This window comes from Python bivittatus, unplaced genomic scaffold (assembly GCF_059951505.1).
Source record: "Python bivittatus isolate LINGU-HERP-01145 unplaced genomic scaffold, Pbiv_v1 ctg000610_np1212, whole genome shotgun sequence".
Lineage (NCBI taxonomy): Eukaryota > Metazoa > Chordata > Lepidosauria > Squamata > Pythonidae > Python > Python bivittatus.
Genome location: NW_028277088.1, coordinates 13,377,120 through 13,398,724, shown reverse-complemented (window position 1 = coordinate 13,398,724; position 21,605 = coordinate 13,377,120). Strand labels below are relative to the sequence as shown.

General features: G+C 38.1%; 1 protein-coding gene across 4 annotated transcripts in view; it reads right to left on the bottom strand.

Moving 5' to 3' along the window:
- Positions 1-21,605, bottom strand: part of PARD3 (par-3 family cell polarity regulator) — a 574,792-nt gene that overhangs the window by 347,575 nt on the left and 205,612 nt on the right. For all 4 annotated transcript variants that reach the window (XM_088149996.1, XM_088149995.1, XM_088149997.1 and 1 more), the window contains one exon: positions 324-502. In XM_088149996.1, the coding sequence (XP_088006122.1) occupies positions 324-502 (179 nt within the window). The remainder of the gene's footprint in view (positions 1-323; positions 503-21,605) is intronic.

The following is a 21,605-nucleotide window of genomic DNA, read 5'->3' as shown; positions in this document are numbered from 1 at the left end:
TTAACCAGGAAGGAGATTCTCTAATGGTCTGTTTTCAACCTACTACACCATGAAGCAAATCAAGAGTTGATGAGAGCTTGTCTGTCAGCTGTAGAATCAAGCCCCAAATAACCCAATCCCTGAGTTTCTCAGTGATGCAATTTGGCGATTAGAGCACTGTAAAAAGATTAGCAGTTTGGCGATTAGAGCAGTGTGAGAAGATAAGCAAGCCAATTTAAAATTGACAGTTCAGTCAGAGGTTAAAGCATGAGTTTCCCCAATGAAGCAACGATGCTGAAACATTCCACCGTGCCACCTTTCCAGCAGAAGAGAAAATGTAATACCTTTCGTTCATGACTTCTTGTGCCACCAGAAGTATTCTGCTTGAGAAAACCTGCTGTTGTGGACCATCTTGTGGGGTTTTTTCGTGAAGGCTCTTCTGAAGCAAAATTGTTATCACTGACTGATGTGGAGAGGCCAACTAATGCTGGGTCACTGCTGCGCCGTACATGAAGGGGCATATCTGAGGGGACACAAAGGAAAAGAAACTGTGATGTAAGACCTTTCCTACAAAGTGGGACACTCATACTGTTCTTATTTTGAAGCCAAATGGTTACAATAGCCAACCTGCAGGATAAGAAAAAGAAAAAAAGAGTCTCCAATTAGTTATCTAACATAACCAATGGAAGAATAAATTGCTTGAAGGCTAGAAAGGAGCTACTCTTATAGGACAGGATTGCACTGCAAACAATGGGTGATGGCAGAATAAAAATTAAATTTAATTAGTTAAATTCAGTTAATATACTACTTTGGGTATTTAATCATCTTCCCCTTCTGTCACATCAATTTATAGTCTGATTATAACTTTTGGAGCAGCCCTGGGGCATGGACTTAAAACTTTCACGGGCAACATACAGCTCTGGGATGGGCTGTACACCTCTTTTTAAAGCACCCAACATTCTTGAACAAACCATATGAAGTTCTGAACCATTCATTTATAAAATGCAATAGTTTGTCAAAGGAAGATGCTTTAACCAAAAGCAATCATACTGACCTTTTGTAAAAATGGCAGTTGCTGGCATAATGTACAGTATCTCAAGCACTTGGATCATTCATAATATTTTCCCTTCTTTTGAAACAAATCAGGAGGGAAATCACACCATTTGAGTTTCCAAGCAATTTGGCTCAGTCCTTATTCACACTGAAGGATATGTACATAGCTGAGAGCACACTTCTATCATACTACTCATTACTATAGTGCCCCTAAATGACAGTATAATAAACTTGGCCTTAGATATTAGGAGTCTTCCTTAAGATTCTTGTCCCCAAGAGGAGAGTATTATCAATACTATTTACAAAAACACAGTTGTTTACCATGGGCAAGCAATGGTAAAGCAATGTGGGTACTCCAAATATTGTTGAACTGCACCACCAGCATCCTTCACTTTTAGCCACTCATCACAGAGTTGCTGGGAATTGTAGTTCAGCAACTTCTGGGTTGCACATTCACCCTCCATACATATGCAGAAAACCAAAAACAGGATCTGTTTATCTATGTTTCTCCTTTTGCAGTGTTTGTGATGGATCACATTTTAGAAGTAATTTAGGGGCTTAATATACCAATGTTCTGGAAAAATTAGGACATTTCATCAACATTACTGGGCAGTTAGTCACCAAATTTTGGCATCATGTTTTTAAAAAGTTATGTAAGTTGCAAAAATGGGGCTACGGCTAACATGCATTAACACAAAGCACAATTTTACATAATGCACATAAATTCAAGAGAGTTGTGATCTCTCTCCAACGTTTGTTTAAACCACCTAAGAATTACATTTGATTTGATCTGACATTCTGCTTTCTTATCTAGTTTTGGGAGAAAGAAACATTTGATGCTATACTGCTGTGGGCATTTATATAATATATATTAATCAGGCTAAGAGAGACCTGCACTTTTAATACGGAACCATCATGTACAGTAATCATAATCGTTTTCAAGGTCTTTTTACATAGTACTGTTCATGCCTTGATCATGAAAATCCAACCGTAGTTGGCACAGAGTTAGCAGGACACCATGGTTCCAACCTTAAGGGTTTATATAATCAAAGATTATTGCTATGCTGAGTATTCGTTTGGCAGTGTGGTACTGGGTCTTTTAAACTTCTTTGGCAACAAACAGCACCCAAGAGAACTCAAAAGCAACAAGTTCTCAAGTATTTTATTTGGAAAGAGGAAAAGTAAGTGAAATGAAAAATAAAATTTATTTTTATTAGGCTGTCTAGCTTCCCTGTTTAAACACCATACATTTTTATTGCACTTCAAGATGTTCAGCAAAGGAAATACATTTATAAAAGAGATGTTTCTAGTAATGAGGGAGAATGTAATATAAAAATGGAACAAAAATAATTATGGATGTGTGCATGTGTGTGCATGGATGTGTGTGTGTGTATGTATGGATGTGTGTGTATATATGTGTGTGTGTGTGTGTGTGTATGTGTGTGTGTGTGTGTGTATATATATATATATATATATATATATATATATATATATATATAAATAAAAATAATCTCTTACCTAACAGCATTATGTGCTTCTATGAGATTTCTAAACACTTTAATCAGCTTTACTATTATCATGACCAAACCAAGACCATAAGTCTGTGTTCTTCAACGCATGATTCCATCAACTGATGGAACTGAACACTTTGGATACAGGCAATCTCTGAAACCTTCTGAAACTGGGAGGTCACTGTAATTTTTATATTATTATTACTTTAGTATTCAAGGTCCATAAAAAAGTGTTAATGGGCCATATGAGGCTTGCAGACCATTAATTGCCCCAAATGTGGGAATGTGCTCAGAGACGCATTTTCTAATCCTTTCATAAAGCTACGCAAGCTGTGCAAATATTGTTATGCGCTGTGTGAAGGAATGTCTATTTTTGTGAATGCTTAATGTGCTATCAATTATTTCACTGGATAACCAGCATTTAACCAATATTATTTCCCTCTTAAAAGTCATTATTTTTAATTATTAAAAAACCCGAAGCATTTTAGATAAAAGCAGGGGATGTATGCTGTAAAATCTTGGATAGCTGAACTGTTGTTTTTGGGGTGGGGTGGCTTTTTGGCTCTATAACATCCTTTTTGACATAATCAGAAATATACAGAATATCATAAATGTGACCACACCATAGCTTGTATTAAAATGTAATAATACTGGCTGTTTTATTTCCAACTTCCAATCTGTTTTTGCTCCACTGACACTCCTCCGTAATTGTATACTGAGTTGGCATTTCTTTTGTTATTCACCCCAACTCCATTTTTTTCTTCAGATAATCATCAAAAAATGACTCCTGTGTATATGCAAGTCGTTTTATGTGTAGAATTATGTAAGATTTAGAATCTTAGAAGTGGAATATCTAAGCTGTTACATTATAGAAACTTCTTGATCAGAATTCTCCATCCTATTTCCCAGTTCAATTACCTCTGAACATCAAAAACAGAGCAATAAAAATGATCAAAAATCCAAATCCCTACCCACATTTGAATATGTAACTTGGCACATTTTTGTTGGAAGTCTAGCTGCCTAAAAAAGGAACCCCAAATTATAACATGTAAAAAGAAATCAAAAGTAATGAAGCCTGTAATAATACATTCACTGATTAGCTAATGATTCCCAAAATCTCATTTGAAATTCCTCAAGAACAGATGTAAGTATAATGAAACAAATACTGCTTTTCTGCTTCTTTTCAAGCGTCCCTCCCCTCTCCCAAAAGATTTACACACATGGGTAATAAGAAGGTATGGCACAAAGTGTGTCGGCTGCCAGCTTATATTCCTTCCTGAAGCTGAATCTATATTAAAATGTAAGTGGCATCTACAGTTTTGTGACAAAAATCAATTAGAATGCCTAATTCGTGAAATGTACTGCAGCACTTTTAAAAAGGGACTATTAATAATAGGACATTTGTTTAAAGCCAGAATTACAGTAAATGTGGGAGAAGATATACACACAGAGAGACCAACAAATAAAAAATACTCTCTCACCCGCTCTTTATCACTGATGCTACCCCACCTATTTTTAATCAAAATAATTAATATTTTCATTTAATAATTGAATAGGGAACTGACATGTTGTGAAAGAAAGAATCAATTTCCAGTATCATTTTTTCAAGAGCACTTCTGGGAACTGAAGAACACAATAGGAATTCTTGGAAAATGCACACGGCAGGTGGCTACAGCCAATGCTGTGTTTGGAACTACAGGACTTCCCCCTAAAAGTTATATTGAAGATAGGAGGGAGTGTCTTGTGGGACTACAGGGGATGGTGAGAAGGTGAAGTGCCAGTTGCTTGCAAGAATCATCCTGGGAATCTCTAGGAATCATTTGGGAAATAGGGAACCCCGCTCATGAGAATCCTTTTGTAACAGAGCCTACATAGCACGTTTTCAAATATCCAGTTATCAGCCAAAATGACTCAATAACCCTTCTCTACCAGAACTGGATTATATTATTGAATTTTAGTTACAGATCATTAATAAATCATTCTTCCTTTTTCCCCTTACCCAATCACTCCTGTAATTCCTCCTAAACAGGAATTATGATGTTGATTTTTTATTTTATTTTATTTTATTTATTTTTTGGTTCCTTCAAATCAGTATTTGCTCCTGGTGACTGCCTGGACAAGTCCCTGCAGTTTTCTTGGCATGATTTTGGAAGTGGTTTGCCATTGCCTGCTTCCTAGGGCTGAGAGAGAGGGACTGGCCCAAGGTCACCCAGCTGGCTTTCTGCCTGAGGGGGAATTAGAACTCACAGACTCCCGATTTCTAGCCTCAGGCCATAGCCATTATACCAAACTGGCTCTCACTGTAGATGCATTATGTAGATACTACACAACAATAAGAACATGAATAATAAACATTCTTTAATGGATATAATTTCTGGTTATATATTTCAGAATTATACTCCTTTTTAAAAAAATTAAAAGGTTTAACATAATTAAAACACCACATTAGGATTTGGGTAGACCCGATGGAGTGTCACAAAGTCCCGGATGATCTGTGATTGTATTTGATGTCTAAGGTTCCTTTGAAGACTGGATAAAACAGCAATGATCTCTAATCACAAGGCTTCAAATTCTCAGTGGCACTAATGCACTGTAAATATTGATTTCCTTCTGGAGCCAAGGTGCATTTTAAATAAGCACTGGAAATGGGAAATCTAATCACACATTGTAGGAGGTGTTTTTTTTTTAAGCCAAAGAAACAGAGGAGAAAATGAAATGAAATGAAGATGTACTGGGAGCTTAAGTACTTTTGAAAACGATCTCAGTGTTATTAAGTCAAGAGTAGATGGATAATGAAATACGTACAGAAAGTTTGTATGGACATGCCAAAGAGTAGATTTCATTGTTAAGTAAGCTGTTACCTCTGCTTCAAATTACAATAAATAGATTTGCAAGATAACAGAAGGAGATACCAGATAGAAATAATTTCCCAATAACAGTTAATTATGATTATTTTTCAGTACTTTGATGTACAAAGAGTTTTAAAAGAAGAGCAACTATGTTACATCTTACTGGTCCTTTACAAATAAAAACAAGGCCCAAATCACCACCACAGGAGGAGATTTTTCCTCAACTGATGCCCTCTAAATGTCTTAGGAACTAATACTTTGATAACTTGAAATTCTGGGAGTAAAATTCCCAGCTCAACTGTTCAGCCAACAAGTTATAGGGTAATTTTTCCATGCATCTTATTGCTAAGCTGAAAATTCACAAACAGTTTATACCATTCAACTGAACCCTCAAAAACAGCCATTTGTGCCAAGTTAAATCATCTGTGTGACTTCAGCGGAGTTAATGTCCCAAACCTGGTCAAGGATCAACTTGTAAACTCAATATTTAAAACCTTCAAAATATGGATAGGTGGGCAGATACCCAACTAAATCACTTCATTTCATTTGATATGAACTTTCAGATTCTTCACCTTACTTTACTGACAGTTAATTTTTAACTGAAGTTGAAAAAAAATCAAATTGAACTTAATCCTACATTTTCCAGTGTATCCATATCCAGCTTGAGCTATATACCGCCAAGCATACACGGTCTTCTTATTATGACCTACTTAATAAATACTATTTTGTCTGAGATGCCAAAAATTCATAAGCTGAACTAGTCAGCATTTGGCTTGTGCAAATATTCTTCTATGGGTATCTCTCTCCGGTTCAAATTTCAGCCATACCTCTGACAACCAAGCAAATCAAATTCCTCACAACTGTTTCCTAGGTAACTAAGTACAGAAACCAACTGTGCAAAGCAAATATACTGAAAACTTGCAGCATTCGAGCTGGGTAGAAAACATGTACAGTAAAAACTCATTTTAAAGGACCACTTTGGGGGGAGAAGGTGTCAGTTATACACAAATGTCCATTCAATTTGAATGTGTATTATTTGCATCAATTTACACCATTTGCTTAATTATGTAATTCAAATTGTTCACCATGCCCATCATTAGCATAATTACATAACTGATGCAAGTGATATGAAATGTCGATGACTTAATAACATAAATGACATAAACTGACACAAAACTAGACTGCTATGGATTTTGTCCATTATTTTGGGATGATATCAAAACAGAAATTTTGCTTCCTCTATCTAAAGTCTGCTAAATGGGAACCTATTCAAGACAGGCTTTAGATTTATGCAACCCTTTGAAAACATTTCCATAACATATAAGTGCAAGATGTTGGTGCTTCCTGGATAGTATACAAAATAGGACATTCCAGTCTGTCATATACAAGCACTGATCTCCCTAACAGTTAAACTTCAAAATAATCTTAATCGCCTACAGACAGAAGCTTTGTTACTTAAAAACTGGTTGGATGTGATTCCGTCACCTCTCAAGTTTTTGTAATATCCAACTTATATACACAAATAATTAGTTTTTCCTCTTTCTTTTTATCCGTCTTCTCAACCTAGTGCCGTGGAAGTCCTGAAACTTTGGGTAAAGTTTCCAGAGCCCCTCCAACCATTGATGTACTGTCATATTTAATGTGATACCCCACCCCCACCCCCCCAAAAAAGATAATGCTTAGTGTGTAACTTTCAGCACATTCGAGGTTGGAGAGTGTAGCTCCTAGCTTACTATAAAAAAGTCAAACACAGCCTCAGCCCAAAAACCATTGCACGTTCCTGAAACTATAGGCTGCTTAAATTCAAATTATCCAAAAAAGAAAAAAAATACACCCATGTTCAGACTCAGATTTCTGGGGCATATTTATCTGAACTGTTTCTAACATTTCTGTCCATAACTATTTTCTATAACTTGCATTCCAAATAGAGTTCTAAAGGGCTTCCATTCCAAGTATTTATGTTCGTGTGTACCTTTCTGGAAGCATGTCCTATGGATTCAAGCCATGGAAGCTTCTTATTTTTAACACATGAAAATACCTGTCCTCTATTGCACCATTAGGTAGCTAGGCAACATCCATAATCTTTTCCACCTTTAAACATAAAATTATCAATGTGTCTCTCAAGTCTTCTCTCATGAGATCACGTACAGATTCTAGCCACACTTACTTGAATATCCTGAAGTCATGAAGGTCAAATTACTCAATGCTACATTAAAAATAATTACAGTAGCATTCAAGCTTTTCTCATGCAAGCACTACCCACTTAAAGTTACTATCACAGTATAATGGTTTTCCCACATCTGACTATTTCAGTTAAGAATAATATTTTTATGAATTGTTATTCATGAGGAGGAGAGGACTACTTAGGAGAATGTAATTCTGTTCTTTGTTAGAGCTTTAGCCCGTAGTCACCATCCATAACCTAAATGACTCAATTTGTCTGAAGCATATGTTTAAGACAATGTACATATTAAGGGGGGGGAGACAATAATCCTAAACAACAAGAGAATTTTATAGAAAGTCTTGTCCTGACCAACGTTACTGTAGCTTCCTTAGAGAGCAATGGATTTTTCAGGACAATTCTGAAACCCAGGATTTTTTTTCTTATTTTATATTAGAATTCAGAAAGCTTTTCAATGTTACGGCTGTTATACTCAAAGCTCTGCATTTTACAATCTACGTATCCAGATGAAGATTCTACTTGGTGATGAAAAGAAAGCCTTAAGAGCCTTAAGAATGGCCAATAGTAAGAGGAAGAATGTATAGAGAAAATCGTCATAACAGTTTGTATCCCAAGATACCAGCAAAGTCAAAATGCCAAAACTGCCTACAATTCTAAACTGAAAGGTTTATTTTTGCACACAGTAATTGTAGACACTTAATCTTAGTTTGAACTCTGAATGGAAAAGAAATTCACCACAGCTATCAATGGGAATGAATTGGTGTAATCCAACAAACTGATTCTGCAAGGACATAAACAAGCAAGCAATGAATGAAGTCTGAGAGCATCAGTCATGCTCTGCTTAAAAATGTGCACACAAAAAATGCATAGTTGAGAAAGATATACCCAAAAAAGAGTGTGCCCTTGGGAATATTATGAACCAAAAAAAAAAAAGCTTAATGTAGGGATAGTTGCCCTTGCAATGCACACATTACAGGAAACTGAAAACAGCCATATATTAGGGGAACTAGATGTAATAGCAATATATGGATTTTATTGGGTGTTTTTTCAGTTCACAAAAACATGATGACAGTACATAAAAATAGGCAGAAACGGATAACTCTGAACCGGACTGGATTTAAACGGCTTCACTAAGCTTACCTGTATACTTACCCATCCAAGGTACTATTTGTTTTCCTAGTAAATAAGACTATGCAAACTCCACAAAAGAAATAACAAAGAGTGAACCAAAAAAATAAGAGACACACAGTAAGAAGAAAAGGAAGCACAGCTAAATCCCCTGATAACCATTCACTATATTTCTTTATATTTTTTTTATCCTTGCAAACCATCCTTGTCTCCACCACATGCCACCTCATCGCTCCCTTTTGTTCTTTTAACCTTTCACGTCTCACACGTTGAGGATCTGAGCGGCTCTGTTTAATCACAGCTTTCTTGGCATTCTCCTTCCTCTCAACCCTCATCATTCATGATCCTCCTCTTCATTCTTTTACTGGTTTTGCAATTTGGTCCTCCTAGGACCATACCACCACAAAGTCCTTATTTTTTATTGATCACTCACTTATATATTCAATTTATATTCATTCAGCATCCATTCATTCTTCACCTTGTCTCTTCATTTTGCCAGTTTCCCCTGAATTCCATTTATTGTAATGTTTCTCCTGGCACACCCAACTCTTATTTCATAGAACAAAGCAGGCAGAAACATTCTCTTATACACATCCATTTTTATTTCTTTTGACAAGCATTCATTCCTTGCAACAGATCACAAAGTACCCACTACCTTTGTACTGAGTTCTGCACATAATAAAATGTCTCCATCCATTTTCTCATCTCTAGTAAACATTCTATCAAGGTACATAAATGAATCTACTTGCTGTAGCTTTTCATTATTCATGTATAATTTGCAATTGTTTGCCTCATTTTTCCCTCTCATAGAACTTGAACTTTGATACATTAATTTTCAAATCCATGCTCTGTGTCATATCACACAATCTGTCCAACATTTGCTGTAAATCCTTTGGTTTTTCAGTGAGCAACACATTTTCTGCATCCAAAGCAACATTCATATCCTTAACCAACAGCCCTTCAATGTCAGTACAGGCATACTTTATACTATGTATAATTACACACACACACACTTTATACACTTTCCATAAATATATTAAACAACTCCTTACCTTACTCGCTGCTCAATATACTATTCACTAAGCATTGAATTTATCATCCTGCTTTACTTTTACCATATACGGCTCTGATATTCAGCAACCAATCTGCAACTCTATACTTCCACAAATATTCCATAATTTAAGCCTATATATTTTATTTAAATCGGCAAATGCCAATGAGCTTTATCTCACATAATCATACATTTGTCAGTGACCTGGTGAAGAGCAAAAATCTGATCACACTGCACTTGCCAAATTTTAATCACTGTCACTTGATACCTATGATACTCTTTCCATCAGATACCTTTCCAGCAAACATATGCCAAGCACAAATCAATCCTTCAGCAGACTTTTCATCATTACTTTTCCCTTTGCATAGAGTAACAGTACTCTCCCCAAAATTAGGCAGAGACACAGCCTTCATGTACTTGTGAAACAAGTCATACACCCACTCCATAGGCAAACCTCATCCATATTTTAACATCTCTCCTATTCCACAATCTACTGTACACCTGTAGCCTTACAGTTTTGTTTTTTTTTACATGCTCACATTTATGATTATCTTTTTAACCATTTTTTTCCCTAGGCACTATCATTTATCATTTCTCAGTTGGATGTTGGCTTTACTGCAGGTCCAGTGGAGGTGCCTAGGGAGGAGTCTTGCCCTGTTATCTGGAAACAGTTTGATCCTGTTGGACCTGAGGAAGTGGACAGGTTCTTTGGGGCTGTGAGCTCAGCCCCCTGCTCTTTAGATCCATCCCCCTTCTGGCTTGTGAAAGCAGCCCGGGAGGTGTCGTGTGAGTGGGTTCTGGCGATGGTTAATGAATCTTTGAATGAGGGGGTTGTTCCCTCACCTCTTAAGGAGGCCTTGGTTCGCCCCCTCCTCAAGAGGCCATCGCTAGACCCCACTATACTGGACAATTTTCATCCAGTATCCAATTTTCATCCATTCCTCCCATTTTGGGGGAAGGTGACTGAGAAGGTGGTTGTGCAACAGCTTCAGAGGACCTTGAATGAAGCGGATTACCTGAATCCCTTTCAGTTGGGATTCAGGCCTGGGTATGGGATGGAAACAGCATTGGTCACATTTTTGGATGATCTCTGGCGAGGGCAGGATGGGGGTTGTGCATCCATCCGTGCCCTACTTGACCTCTCTGCAGCTTTTGATACCATCGACCATGATATCCTTCTGGATCGGCTCAGAGGATTGGGGGTCGGAGGCACTGTGTTGTGCTGGTTCACCTCCTTCCCCCAGAGCCAATTCCAGTCGGTAGTGGTTGGGGAGGAGAGATTCTGCCCTCAGCCCCTGTTATGTCGGGTGCCACAGGGTTCGATGCTCTCCCCCTTCCTATTTAACATCTACATGAAGCCACTGGGCAAGTTCATCAATCACCACGGGGTGAAGCATCATCAGTATGCTGATGATACCCAGTTATACATCTCTGCCCCTGGTGAATTAAGTGATGCTGTAAATGTCTTAACCCAGTGCCTAGAGGCTGTGAGGGTCTGGATGGGGAACAATAGGCTTCAACTTAACCCTGGCAAAACTGAGTGGCTTTGGGTTTTAGGGCCTTCTGGTGCTAGAGATATGCTATCTTTGGTACTGAATGGGATTGCACTGCCCCAGACAGACCCTGTGCACAATCTGGGGCTCCTCCTGGATTCACGACTCCTGCTCGAAGAGCAGATGGCAGTCATGGCTAGGAGGGCCTTTGCAGAGTTTTGTGTTGTGCGCCAGTTGCACCCATTCCTAGATCAGAGGGACCTAATCACTGTCACTCATGCCCTAGCCACCTCTCATTTGGATTTCTGTAATGTGCTCTACATGGGGCTGCCCTTGAAGAGTATCTGGAAGCTTCAGCTGGTGCAAAATGCAGCGGCGCAGGCAGTTATGTTGTGCCCTTAAGGCGGTACATGTTACACCTCTGCTCCGCGAGCTGCGCTGGTTGCCAGTTTGCTTCCAGGTCCAATTCAAGGTGCTGGCTTTGGCCTTTAAAGTCCTTTGTGGCATGGGGCCAGGTTACCTGAGGGCCCGCCTCTCCTCAATTACATCTGCCTGTCCCATCAGGTCTGCCAGAGAAGGCATGCTGCAGGTCCCATCTGCCAGAGAATTACATTTGGCGGATCCCAGGAGGCAGGCTTTCCCTGACATGGCGTCCACCTTCTGGAATCTTCTCCCCCCAGTTGTGAGATTAGCTCCATCCCTCTTAACATTCTGCAAGTCCCTCAAGACCTGGCTGTGTGATCAGGCCTGGGGCTCCCAGGGGACCGAGGAGATTTTGTGATGGCTTCCTTATTAATTTTATCCCCTCCTATTTTGTGTGTTTTTACAGTTTTTTATTTGTAATTGTTTTTAGATGTTTATTCTTTTTAATTGTTATTTGCCGCCTAGAGTCATTTTGTGTGAGATGGACGGCTATATAAATATGATTAATAAAATAATAAATAATTCATAGCATTTGGTTCAATTCTACCCTGCCTGTAGCACATAAAGCCATAGGCTCACGGTTCAGTTATACCAAGACACTAGAGTATATGGTTACTACAGACTATATGCATTCATAATTTAAGTGCACATTTTTATCTACTTTATACTTTTCTTAGCATGTTGTATTTCATTTTCTAATAACTGAAGGTGACAATATCAATCCTTTGAAACAATTATTTTATATTGCATCTCAGTTCCATAGTTCACTAGTGCTCCCAGTTTTAATTACTTTATGGTTAATTATCAGCAATTATCAGCTTTAGACTAATTTATGCTAAAGTTCTCTCTGAAGATAAACAATGTAGCTCCAGAAATAGTGACTCAAGTAATATCTCTCTTTCTATCACGTGTGATCCCCAATTTCAAAAGAAGAGCTATCCTTATGCTTGGATTGAAAAGATTTTGGCAAACAATGAGGGGATAAGAGCAATGCACATCTCCAGTTTGGGGGTAGAAGGGGATGGAGGAAGTAGATTATGAAGACATTCTTAATGTTTATGATGATCATCACAGTTTCAGGCACAAGAAGCCATTGAAGAAATGGCTCCTAATGCACAATTAAAAGGTAATGTCTCCCTTGGGTAGAGCTTGAATCCTGATGTCTACCTGGTCACATCCATGTTGATTTCCTGGCAGTACATTTTGCCAATGCTTTCTTCAAGAATATTTCTTCAACTTCCCATTCTAGCCAAATCCCTGCAACTTCTTGCTACTTTCCCATCCAAATTCTAACGAGGTCTGTTCCTACTTTGTTTTTTTCAAGATCACCCAGAAGTTGATTAATTGCTACCACCTGCTGTGACCCCTCACACTACCGTAAGTGCAAAATCTACAGTTGTTCACAATCACTTACAGTTTTGTAAGTATATACTCATACTTACGAGAGAGAATCATAGTACTCTGACTTAATCTTCCCTATTGATTGAACTTTTAGTACTGAAAATCTGGGTTCACTTTCATAAAATGGATTCAGATAAATCCCTGAAATATCCTGTTTAACAGGAATGTTTTATAAAATAGCAGGGCTGGCAACATTTTGGAAAGCTGTTTTCTTTTTAGGAATAGAGGGCTTAATGGACCAATGTTTTGACTTGTAAGCCAGATTCAAACATAATTCATGTAAATACATTACAGCTACCAAAGGGCTAGCTTTGCACAGTTGATAAAATGTACCATAATCCTTGAAAATATACGCCAAATGAATGTGTTAGACTTTAACGTGTCATAAAACTCTTTGTTTACAATAGAATGCTTGGAAAGTGGTAGAAATTGCACATTTCACCCCCCTCCCACCTTGAAAGTCATGCTGCTATTTTTAATTTTCTTATTGTTTTTGTCATTGCTGTTGAAATGTCTATATTGAAAACAAAATTACTTTTTAAAAATATATCCAATATTCCAGTTACAAGGCTGTTATGAAGTAAGCAACTGAAAAATCAAAGTGAACACTCGTAGTTTTCCTTTGGGCTTCCCTTATAAAGAAGTAAGTTGCTGCAAATGAGGCACAAGGCCAGGGCGCCTGAGCTTAAGATACCGAAAAGCAAGAGGGTGGAGCATGCCAGAAGATGAGTGGCAAATATATTTCTCCCTCAAGAACTTTGTAGAATTCAGGTTAAAAAGAGGATGAAAGGCATTTTCTACAAAGTAATAAGAGCTGGGTCATGCTTTGGAGTTCATTCAAAAGGACAGTGCTGCGGGGAGTCTTCTGTTGAAGCTGCATGGCCCTGGAAATAAGTGTGCCTGTTTTAATGAGTCTCAGGCAGGTGCCATCTTCACATTCCCACATACTTCCAAAATGAATCCATAGCATCGTGCAACTCTATTAAAGTACTCTAAGACTATTCCAAACCCATACATACTGTGGAAAAGAACAAAATAATACAGGTAGTCCTTGCTTAATGACCACAATTGGGACTGGAATTTAGGTTGCTAAGTCATTAAGCAAATCATCATGGCACCAGACCTGATTTTATGACCGTTTTTGCAGTGGTCATTAAGCAAATCACCACGGTTGTTAAATGAAGCACATGGTCATTAAGCAAATCATGTGGTTGTTAGGCAAATCACATGATTCCCCATTGATTTTGCATGCTGGAAGCTGGCTGGGAAGGTCGCAAATAGTGATCACGTGACCCCGGGATGCTGCAGCCGTTGTAAGTGCAAGCTGATTGTCAAGCACCTGGATCATGATCAGGTGACCGCAGGGACACTGCAACAGTCATAACTTCGGGCGTAAGTCACTTTTTTTTGCCAGACGAATGGTTGTTAAGCAACAACTACCTTTATTGCCTTCCAAGAATTCTACCTTGCCCCCTCAAATACCAGGGAAACATTGCATTTCCAACAATAGCCCTATTCCCATGTTTATGGAGGTGGATAATAATTCACATGGCATTTTGGCACTAATCTCACACCATGATCACAGTTCAGCAGTGAGCTGATTTTCAACCAGCTCAGGTGAAGTTCAAGAGCAATGACCAAGCTTCCATTTTGGAACTGACAGTACTGGAGCTCTATAGAGCCTAAGCAAAGGGGATTTCCCACTGGTAGAAACTTCTGTCACATGCAGCCTCCTCACTCTCTGGCTCTTCCCCCAGCCTGGATCTGATTATATACCATAGTGCCGTAATGTCCTTATACCTTGCAGCTTGTAATGGAATGTGAGAATGCCCTTGGGGGACAGGGGAAAGAGACACTGCCTCGGGAACAACCAGACAAAAGGGGGAGGAGCCTGCAATTGAGTAACAGGCAGGCAGAGAAACTTAGAAAGGATCCATCCTAACTTTCAGGTGGTAAAAAGAGACGATGGGAGATTTATACTTTCAGACTTGCAAGATTCTGTTAACGTAGCCTCAGAATAAATTAGTTCATCTTGTTGTGCTTCTGCCTGGTCTACTTGGAAGGCTGGCACAGCTCTCCCCAACCATGGTTTACCTTCTCTCTACCATGAAAACAAACACAGAAAAACAAGGATGGAGACAGAGGCCAGTATTTGCACTCTTGAATTGGGCAGCTAGAGGAAACCTTATCTGGGTCCTTCCACCCTTAGAAAAATGAACTTAACATAACTCAATTCCCAATACAAATCAGGTTCGAGCTACCTGCTTCCTACACTATTCATTCCAGAACCTCATATGAAGAGGGAAACTGCCTGATTCTGAACCCAATCCCCCCAAAAGAGGAAATGGATTACACAAGAGGCCAGAATTTGTATGCAATTTCCATAAGCTAATTTGTAGGTTAGGAAATATTGCCTAGCACTTAAATGTTAATATAATACAGCAAAATATATCCAGCCATTGTAGGGAAGAGTGTGAGTAAATGATCTAGTGGACCCTGAATTGAACAGTGACAGATAACCTTTATCCAACTCTCTGATTCTATGATCTGTGGGACTTTTCAGTGCACCATCCAAGTGCTAACTGTTGATGAGCATTTTCAGCACCTGCTGTTCCCCCTTGTTAAGATTCTTCAGGATTAAAAAAGACTCGGATTGGACAGCTCTTTAAATATGGGACCTCTTCAAACAGACTGTCCTCCATAATATTGCACAGACTGCTATCCTAAAGGAATCAAAGTCAGAATCACCAAACTGGATGAATGAACATTGTTATTGGGTTAGAAAAATTAAACAACATACGTCTGAAAAGGAATAAACCTAGACATCCCAAAGAGTGATATAATTTGAAGTGTGAGAAAATGCAGGTATATAGCTATTTGGCAATTTGAGTTTCAAAGAGCTAACTAAAAACTTTTAAGACGAGAATGTCTAATTGCCTGAAATTACTGATAATGGACCAAGCAAATGGAGACAATTATGATGTAAATTGAATCCTTCCAAAATGCCAATTTGTTTTTTGGCCTAAATGAATACTGCATAAGTAGTTTTGATCTCTTACAGTATAAACTGAAAAATGTTAACTGCCAGCCTAAGGCAATCCTATCTAGAAACAGCTTCCAAGTAACACATTATTATTGTTGTCATTATTTCCCTTCCTACTAAGGTTATACATTCTAATTTTCATACGATAAACAAACTAAATATATTATTGACATTTATTTTTCAGAATGGTAAAGAAATCAGAGATTATTTCTAGCAGATAGCATAGCCAACTTCCTGGTCTACTAATAACATAAGTTAGATTCTTTGCTGTCTACCTGAACCACAAAGAATTCTCCAAAGCATGATTCTCACAGAATCGCTTTAGCAAGATTTATTAAGAAGAAAGGGATGGGTTTATAAGAATTTCAGCAATTGAACTATATCCCATCTAAAATTCAGTGGATTCCATATTCCAATATATGAAGTGATTAAGTGGTGGGTCTGTTCCCTGAAACACAGTGAAACATTGGAACTTACAGCTGGTTATTGACAAACCTGTCTCCTGAATCTTTATTACAGAACAATTATACCATATATGGCCACCTAATGCACCAGCACCTCATCCAATTAGACTGAATAGGTTCACACATCATGCTAAACCACAATCTGGTTAACTCTGAATTGTTCAATAACCACAATTGGCTGGATCTGTGCAATATAAATTTGTGCAATATAAATATAAATGGATTTGTGCTATATAAATGTGATAAATAAATAAATAAATAATTGGCTCCGCCCACTCTACAAAAGCTCTAGGGGCCACAAAAGAGACGTTGGTAGGCTGCACCTTTGACACCACAACTCCAGAGAAGTGTGTCAAACAGCCTTCCAGGGAAGTTCAGATAATAGCTCTTACCCTTCACATCCTTCTGAAATTCTTGGTGCTCTTTAACTAGGTTGTTGAGAAAGATCACAAGCAAATAGGTCCTTAAAAAAACATTTGCATGGAATGAAAGCATGGCTTGATATAACATGAGAGAGAATTCTACTGAGACATTGGAGAGTCAACATCAACAAAGGGTGACTCAAATTCTAGCTGAGCTCACACAACATGCTGAGTCCTACCTCTGGGTTCACAAAACCCATCTGTGTTCATATAACATGCTTTAAGAGATTTTGAGAAGACTGGGAAAGAAACCAGGGGAATCTCTAGACATACACAACCAACAGATAGAACAAGAGTTTGTTAGCTGGCTACCTCATAAACAGTAGCTCAGTCCTGGCTGCTAAAAGCTCAAGAAGAAGAGATTCAAAACATTTAAAGGGGCTCCTCCTAAATGAACTCACTAATAAAAGAGGAGTGAAGGTTCCTACTGCAGTTTCCAAGATTGTGTACTTTACCTCTCATTTTTGCACTAAAGTTCCTTATTGAGGTCGGAGTGATTCTTGTTTCCTTGTACTATGTGGCTTGACACATGCTAAGCCCAAATAAATAAACCATATTATAGCTGAATGTGATAGTCTAGTTCAGTGTTTCTCAACTTCATCAACTTTAAGATGTGTGGACTTCAATTCCCAGAACTTCCTAGCCAGCCTGACTGGCTGGGGAATTTCGGGAATTGAAGTCTACACATCTTAAAGTTGATGAGATTGAGAAACATTGGTCTACTTCACATTACATGTTAATAGCTAGGTTCCCAAAACACTGAGTCACAAACTACCTAACACCTTTTTAAGCCAGCATATGGTGTCAACCCAACCAATGGTTCTGAAAAGGCTATTACAGTACATTGCTTTTTAAATAGCTAATAGTTTCCCCAGCCACATATTGTTTTTATATTCAAGAACTGCAGCAGAGCAATTATTATTTATTAGGGGATGACATGTACTCATAACAAGGATGTGTTTTCCTCTTCCCCAGGCACCCTCCCTTGCTTTCTTCTTGACTGTTGCTGACAAACAATTCTTCATGTCACAAAGGCAGACACTCCCAATTAGAACTCAAGTGGATAATTCACAGAAAACTGCATGTGACAAGTTTGGCCTTTCATGGCATTTGTGGCTTGTCTGTAAGCAAATTGGGAACTTCCAAGCCTGATGCACTGAAGACCAGTTGCTTGTTTGACTACTAAAAATAATAATGGCTTTGAGACAATTTAATGAGAAAGTAGAACAAGCATTCAGTATAAAAATGGGCAGTGATTTACACTGATTGGAAACACTATGCTTTTTTTCTTCTTTTAATTCAACCATTTTTCGAGTGGCTAACTACGACTCATAAAAACAGATTTCTAGTTCAACTATGTGTGTTTTCAGGTAAATTATCCATTTGCACTGAATACTTTTCTTACTTTCAACTCACATGTTTCTTACATACTAATTCATTCCAAGTAATGCTAAAGTGCTTACATGAAATTAAGTATGTAGAAAACAATGTAGGCAATTTTCCCCCACTTATGGAAGAGAGAAGATAAAGGATTTGCATTTAAGGAAATAGATATTTAAAGCGCATTTTAGACATTTTCAACATTGAATTAGGAAGAGTTGTGAGTTATTTTATCTTAAAGATCTCTTTTGTAAAAGCAACAGATTTACTCATTTGATGGTGCATTTCACGTAACTGGTTATAAAAGCACAGGCGGCATAGAAATGTGGTAAAATTGTTAAGTTTACCATCTCCCTCTGTTACCATCAGTTTTCCACTTGGGCTGAGAATCTTCTCACCAATGCATTTTGTAACCAACTATCACATTTTCTACTATCCTACTTAATGGAGAAAAAGTTAAGACCATTCCAGTCCATCTGGCTTGCAAATGAGACAACACTAAAGTTTGGCAATTCTGCTTCCTATGTTCCACAAATTTCAATTTGTGTTTGAATTGAATATCCACCAATCTTCCAAGATCAAAACTAAGGAGCATTCCTTCAAGGTCAAATTAATTTCATATCAGCTAATTTGATAAAAGTCTTTTAAATATTCTTGGTTTTTGAATGATCATATCAGGAACTAAGAGTGCTCTGAAAAGTATTTAATCAAAGATGTTAATCCAGTGATGATAGTGAGGATTCTGTTTTTGTCCCCTTATAATTTTCCAGATGGCTAACAAAAAATAATGGCACCTTTAAAGGACCTGGATCAACTTTTTTTCTGAAAATGGAAAGCCACAACAATTCCTGTCTCTGTGATGGAATGGAATTATGAAGGCCAGGCAGATAAACATTTTCTTAGCTCCCCAAAAGAGCGTGGGAGGAACAAGAGGATGAGACCGGCACCTCCCTGAGGAATTCACACTGTTTTGCTGGCTGACTTTGGGAGCTGGGGTTTCAGTCTGGGAAGATTCTTGCTAGAGGTTGTAGCTAATAAACATAACTGGACTGAATTTGCATTGTCTCTTGGAGTTCCTTGGTCTAGGCCTGACAGTCTCATAGCTTTGGAGTGATAGAGAAGAAGGCCACATAATTTACCCCTTTCTGTGTGCCAGATAAATGAGCTTCTGAAAGAATGGCCATCTTAAGAAGGCATCTCCTGACAACACCTGGAGAGGTTTATAATAAAAATAATACTACTTCAGATTCTTATGGAATCATGGAAAGTAAAGATTGGAAAGGACTTCAGGGACATATAATCCAACCCCCTGCACAGTGCAGATATCCACTACAACAGCATCATTTGCCCTTCCAAACCTCTGTTTATAGGAGGTTATAACCTCTGTTTATAGTGAAGGAGTCTACCGCTAACCCGTATTGTGGAACAGTGGAACAATGTTGTGTCCTTGTTAAACAGCTCTTACCATTATGAAATTATAACTGATTTCCAATCAAAATGTACCTCTTTGTAATTTAAGTTCATTGTTTATATCATGTCTTCTAAAACAACACTGAACAAGTCTACTCCACTTTCTACATGACAGCTCTTCAGATACATGACAGCTAGTACTCCTGCACACAGTCTTCTTATCCAGGCTAAATGTACCCAGTGCCTCCAACTTGTCCACTTTTTCCTTTCTCATCCCTTCTCAGCTTGGTTGCTGTCATCTGTACTTACTCCAATTCCTTTCCTAAAATGGGGTACCCAGAAATGGACTCAATAATCTAGGTGCAGTCTGACCAACATAGTATAGAAAAGAATGATGACATCTCTTCATTTTGACACTATATTTCCACTGATGAAATCTAGGACTGCTTTTTGGGGGGCAACTCTTTTGTTCGTGGTAAGCTTATGATCCACCAACACAGACAGGCATTTTTTTGTATATACCGCTGCCCGATAATAGTCCCACTCATCCCCATTCTATACTCATTGCCTTTGATTTTTTTTACCTAAATGCAGAACTTTGCATTTGCCCTGGTTGAAATTCTTGTCAGTTTCTGGCCATTGTTCTAGCTTGTCAAGATCCTCATAAATCTTGATACTATTGTGTTTGCCATCTTTTCTTGCCCACAAATTTGATAATCTTATTTTCTAATCCCTCTTTCAAGTAACATATAACTATGTTGAGCAGCAAAAGGCTTAGAATGGTGCTCGTCGGTGTTCCACTTGACACTTCCTTCCACACTGATTTGGAGCCACTGATGTATACTCATTGGGTAAGATGGTTGAATCAGCTCTGTATCCATCAATCAAGCACTGTTTAGGACTTTAAATGCTAAAACCAACATTCTGAATTGTGCCCAGAAAATAAGTAGCAATCAAACTACATAAGATTTCCAATTAGTCATAATATATTACCAAGAAACTACAATTGTGCCAGGGTATAAATGTGATATATAAATACAATGTCTTGCACCAGCTAGCAGCATAGCTGCCATATTCTGCACCAGCTAAGGCACCAGACATGCTTCAAGGTTTGGTCCATGCTGGGGCAATAGTCCAGTTATAATGTAGCCATGGATTATGTGATACAAACTCATCCCATCCTCAAAATATTGCCAACAAATATGAAGATATTCTCATTTTAAACACATTTTAGAAAGCATTATTTATGATGGTACTGCAGAACTCAAGACATGCTTTCCATTAATTTGTAGCCATGTCTTGTATTTTTCTCTCTGTATTACATAGCATGATATCATTCAGTAAAAATCCATTTTGTTCTGTGGAAATCAGCAAAGGTAGAGAACTTGAAAGGACTATGAATGAGAATAATGTTCTTAGGAACTACAGAGGGCCAAAAGTTAAGTAGGCTTATTCTCTCTGGCACTGGTTTATTTACAAAAAGGTGCATGCTTCCTTCAGGGATTAAATTAATGGGAGTTACTCCTGGAGAAATGCCAACACAGCAAATGCCTACTTGACTGAGTGAACCAGCTAGTCTACCAGATATGACTAAAAAATGGTAGAAAAATAGCCCAGTTCAAAGAATTCTTTTCTCTGAGATTAGCTGGTCAGAACATCACAACAACATTCTTAATGGTTGTTTTTGGTTGTGTATTTGTCATTCATAGAACAGCTTTTGTTAAACAGGGTTTAAAAACCTAGTAGCGAAAACCTCTCCCCACACTGGTTTCCTTTAAATGTTCAGGATTAAACTACTGATTTCTCCATCATTTTC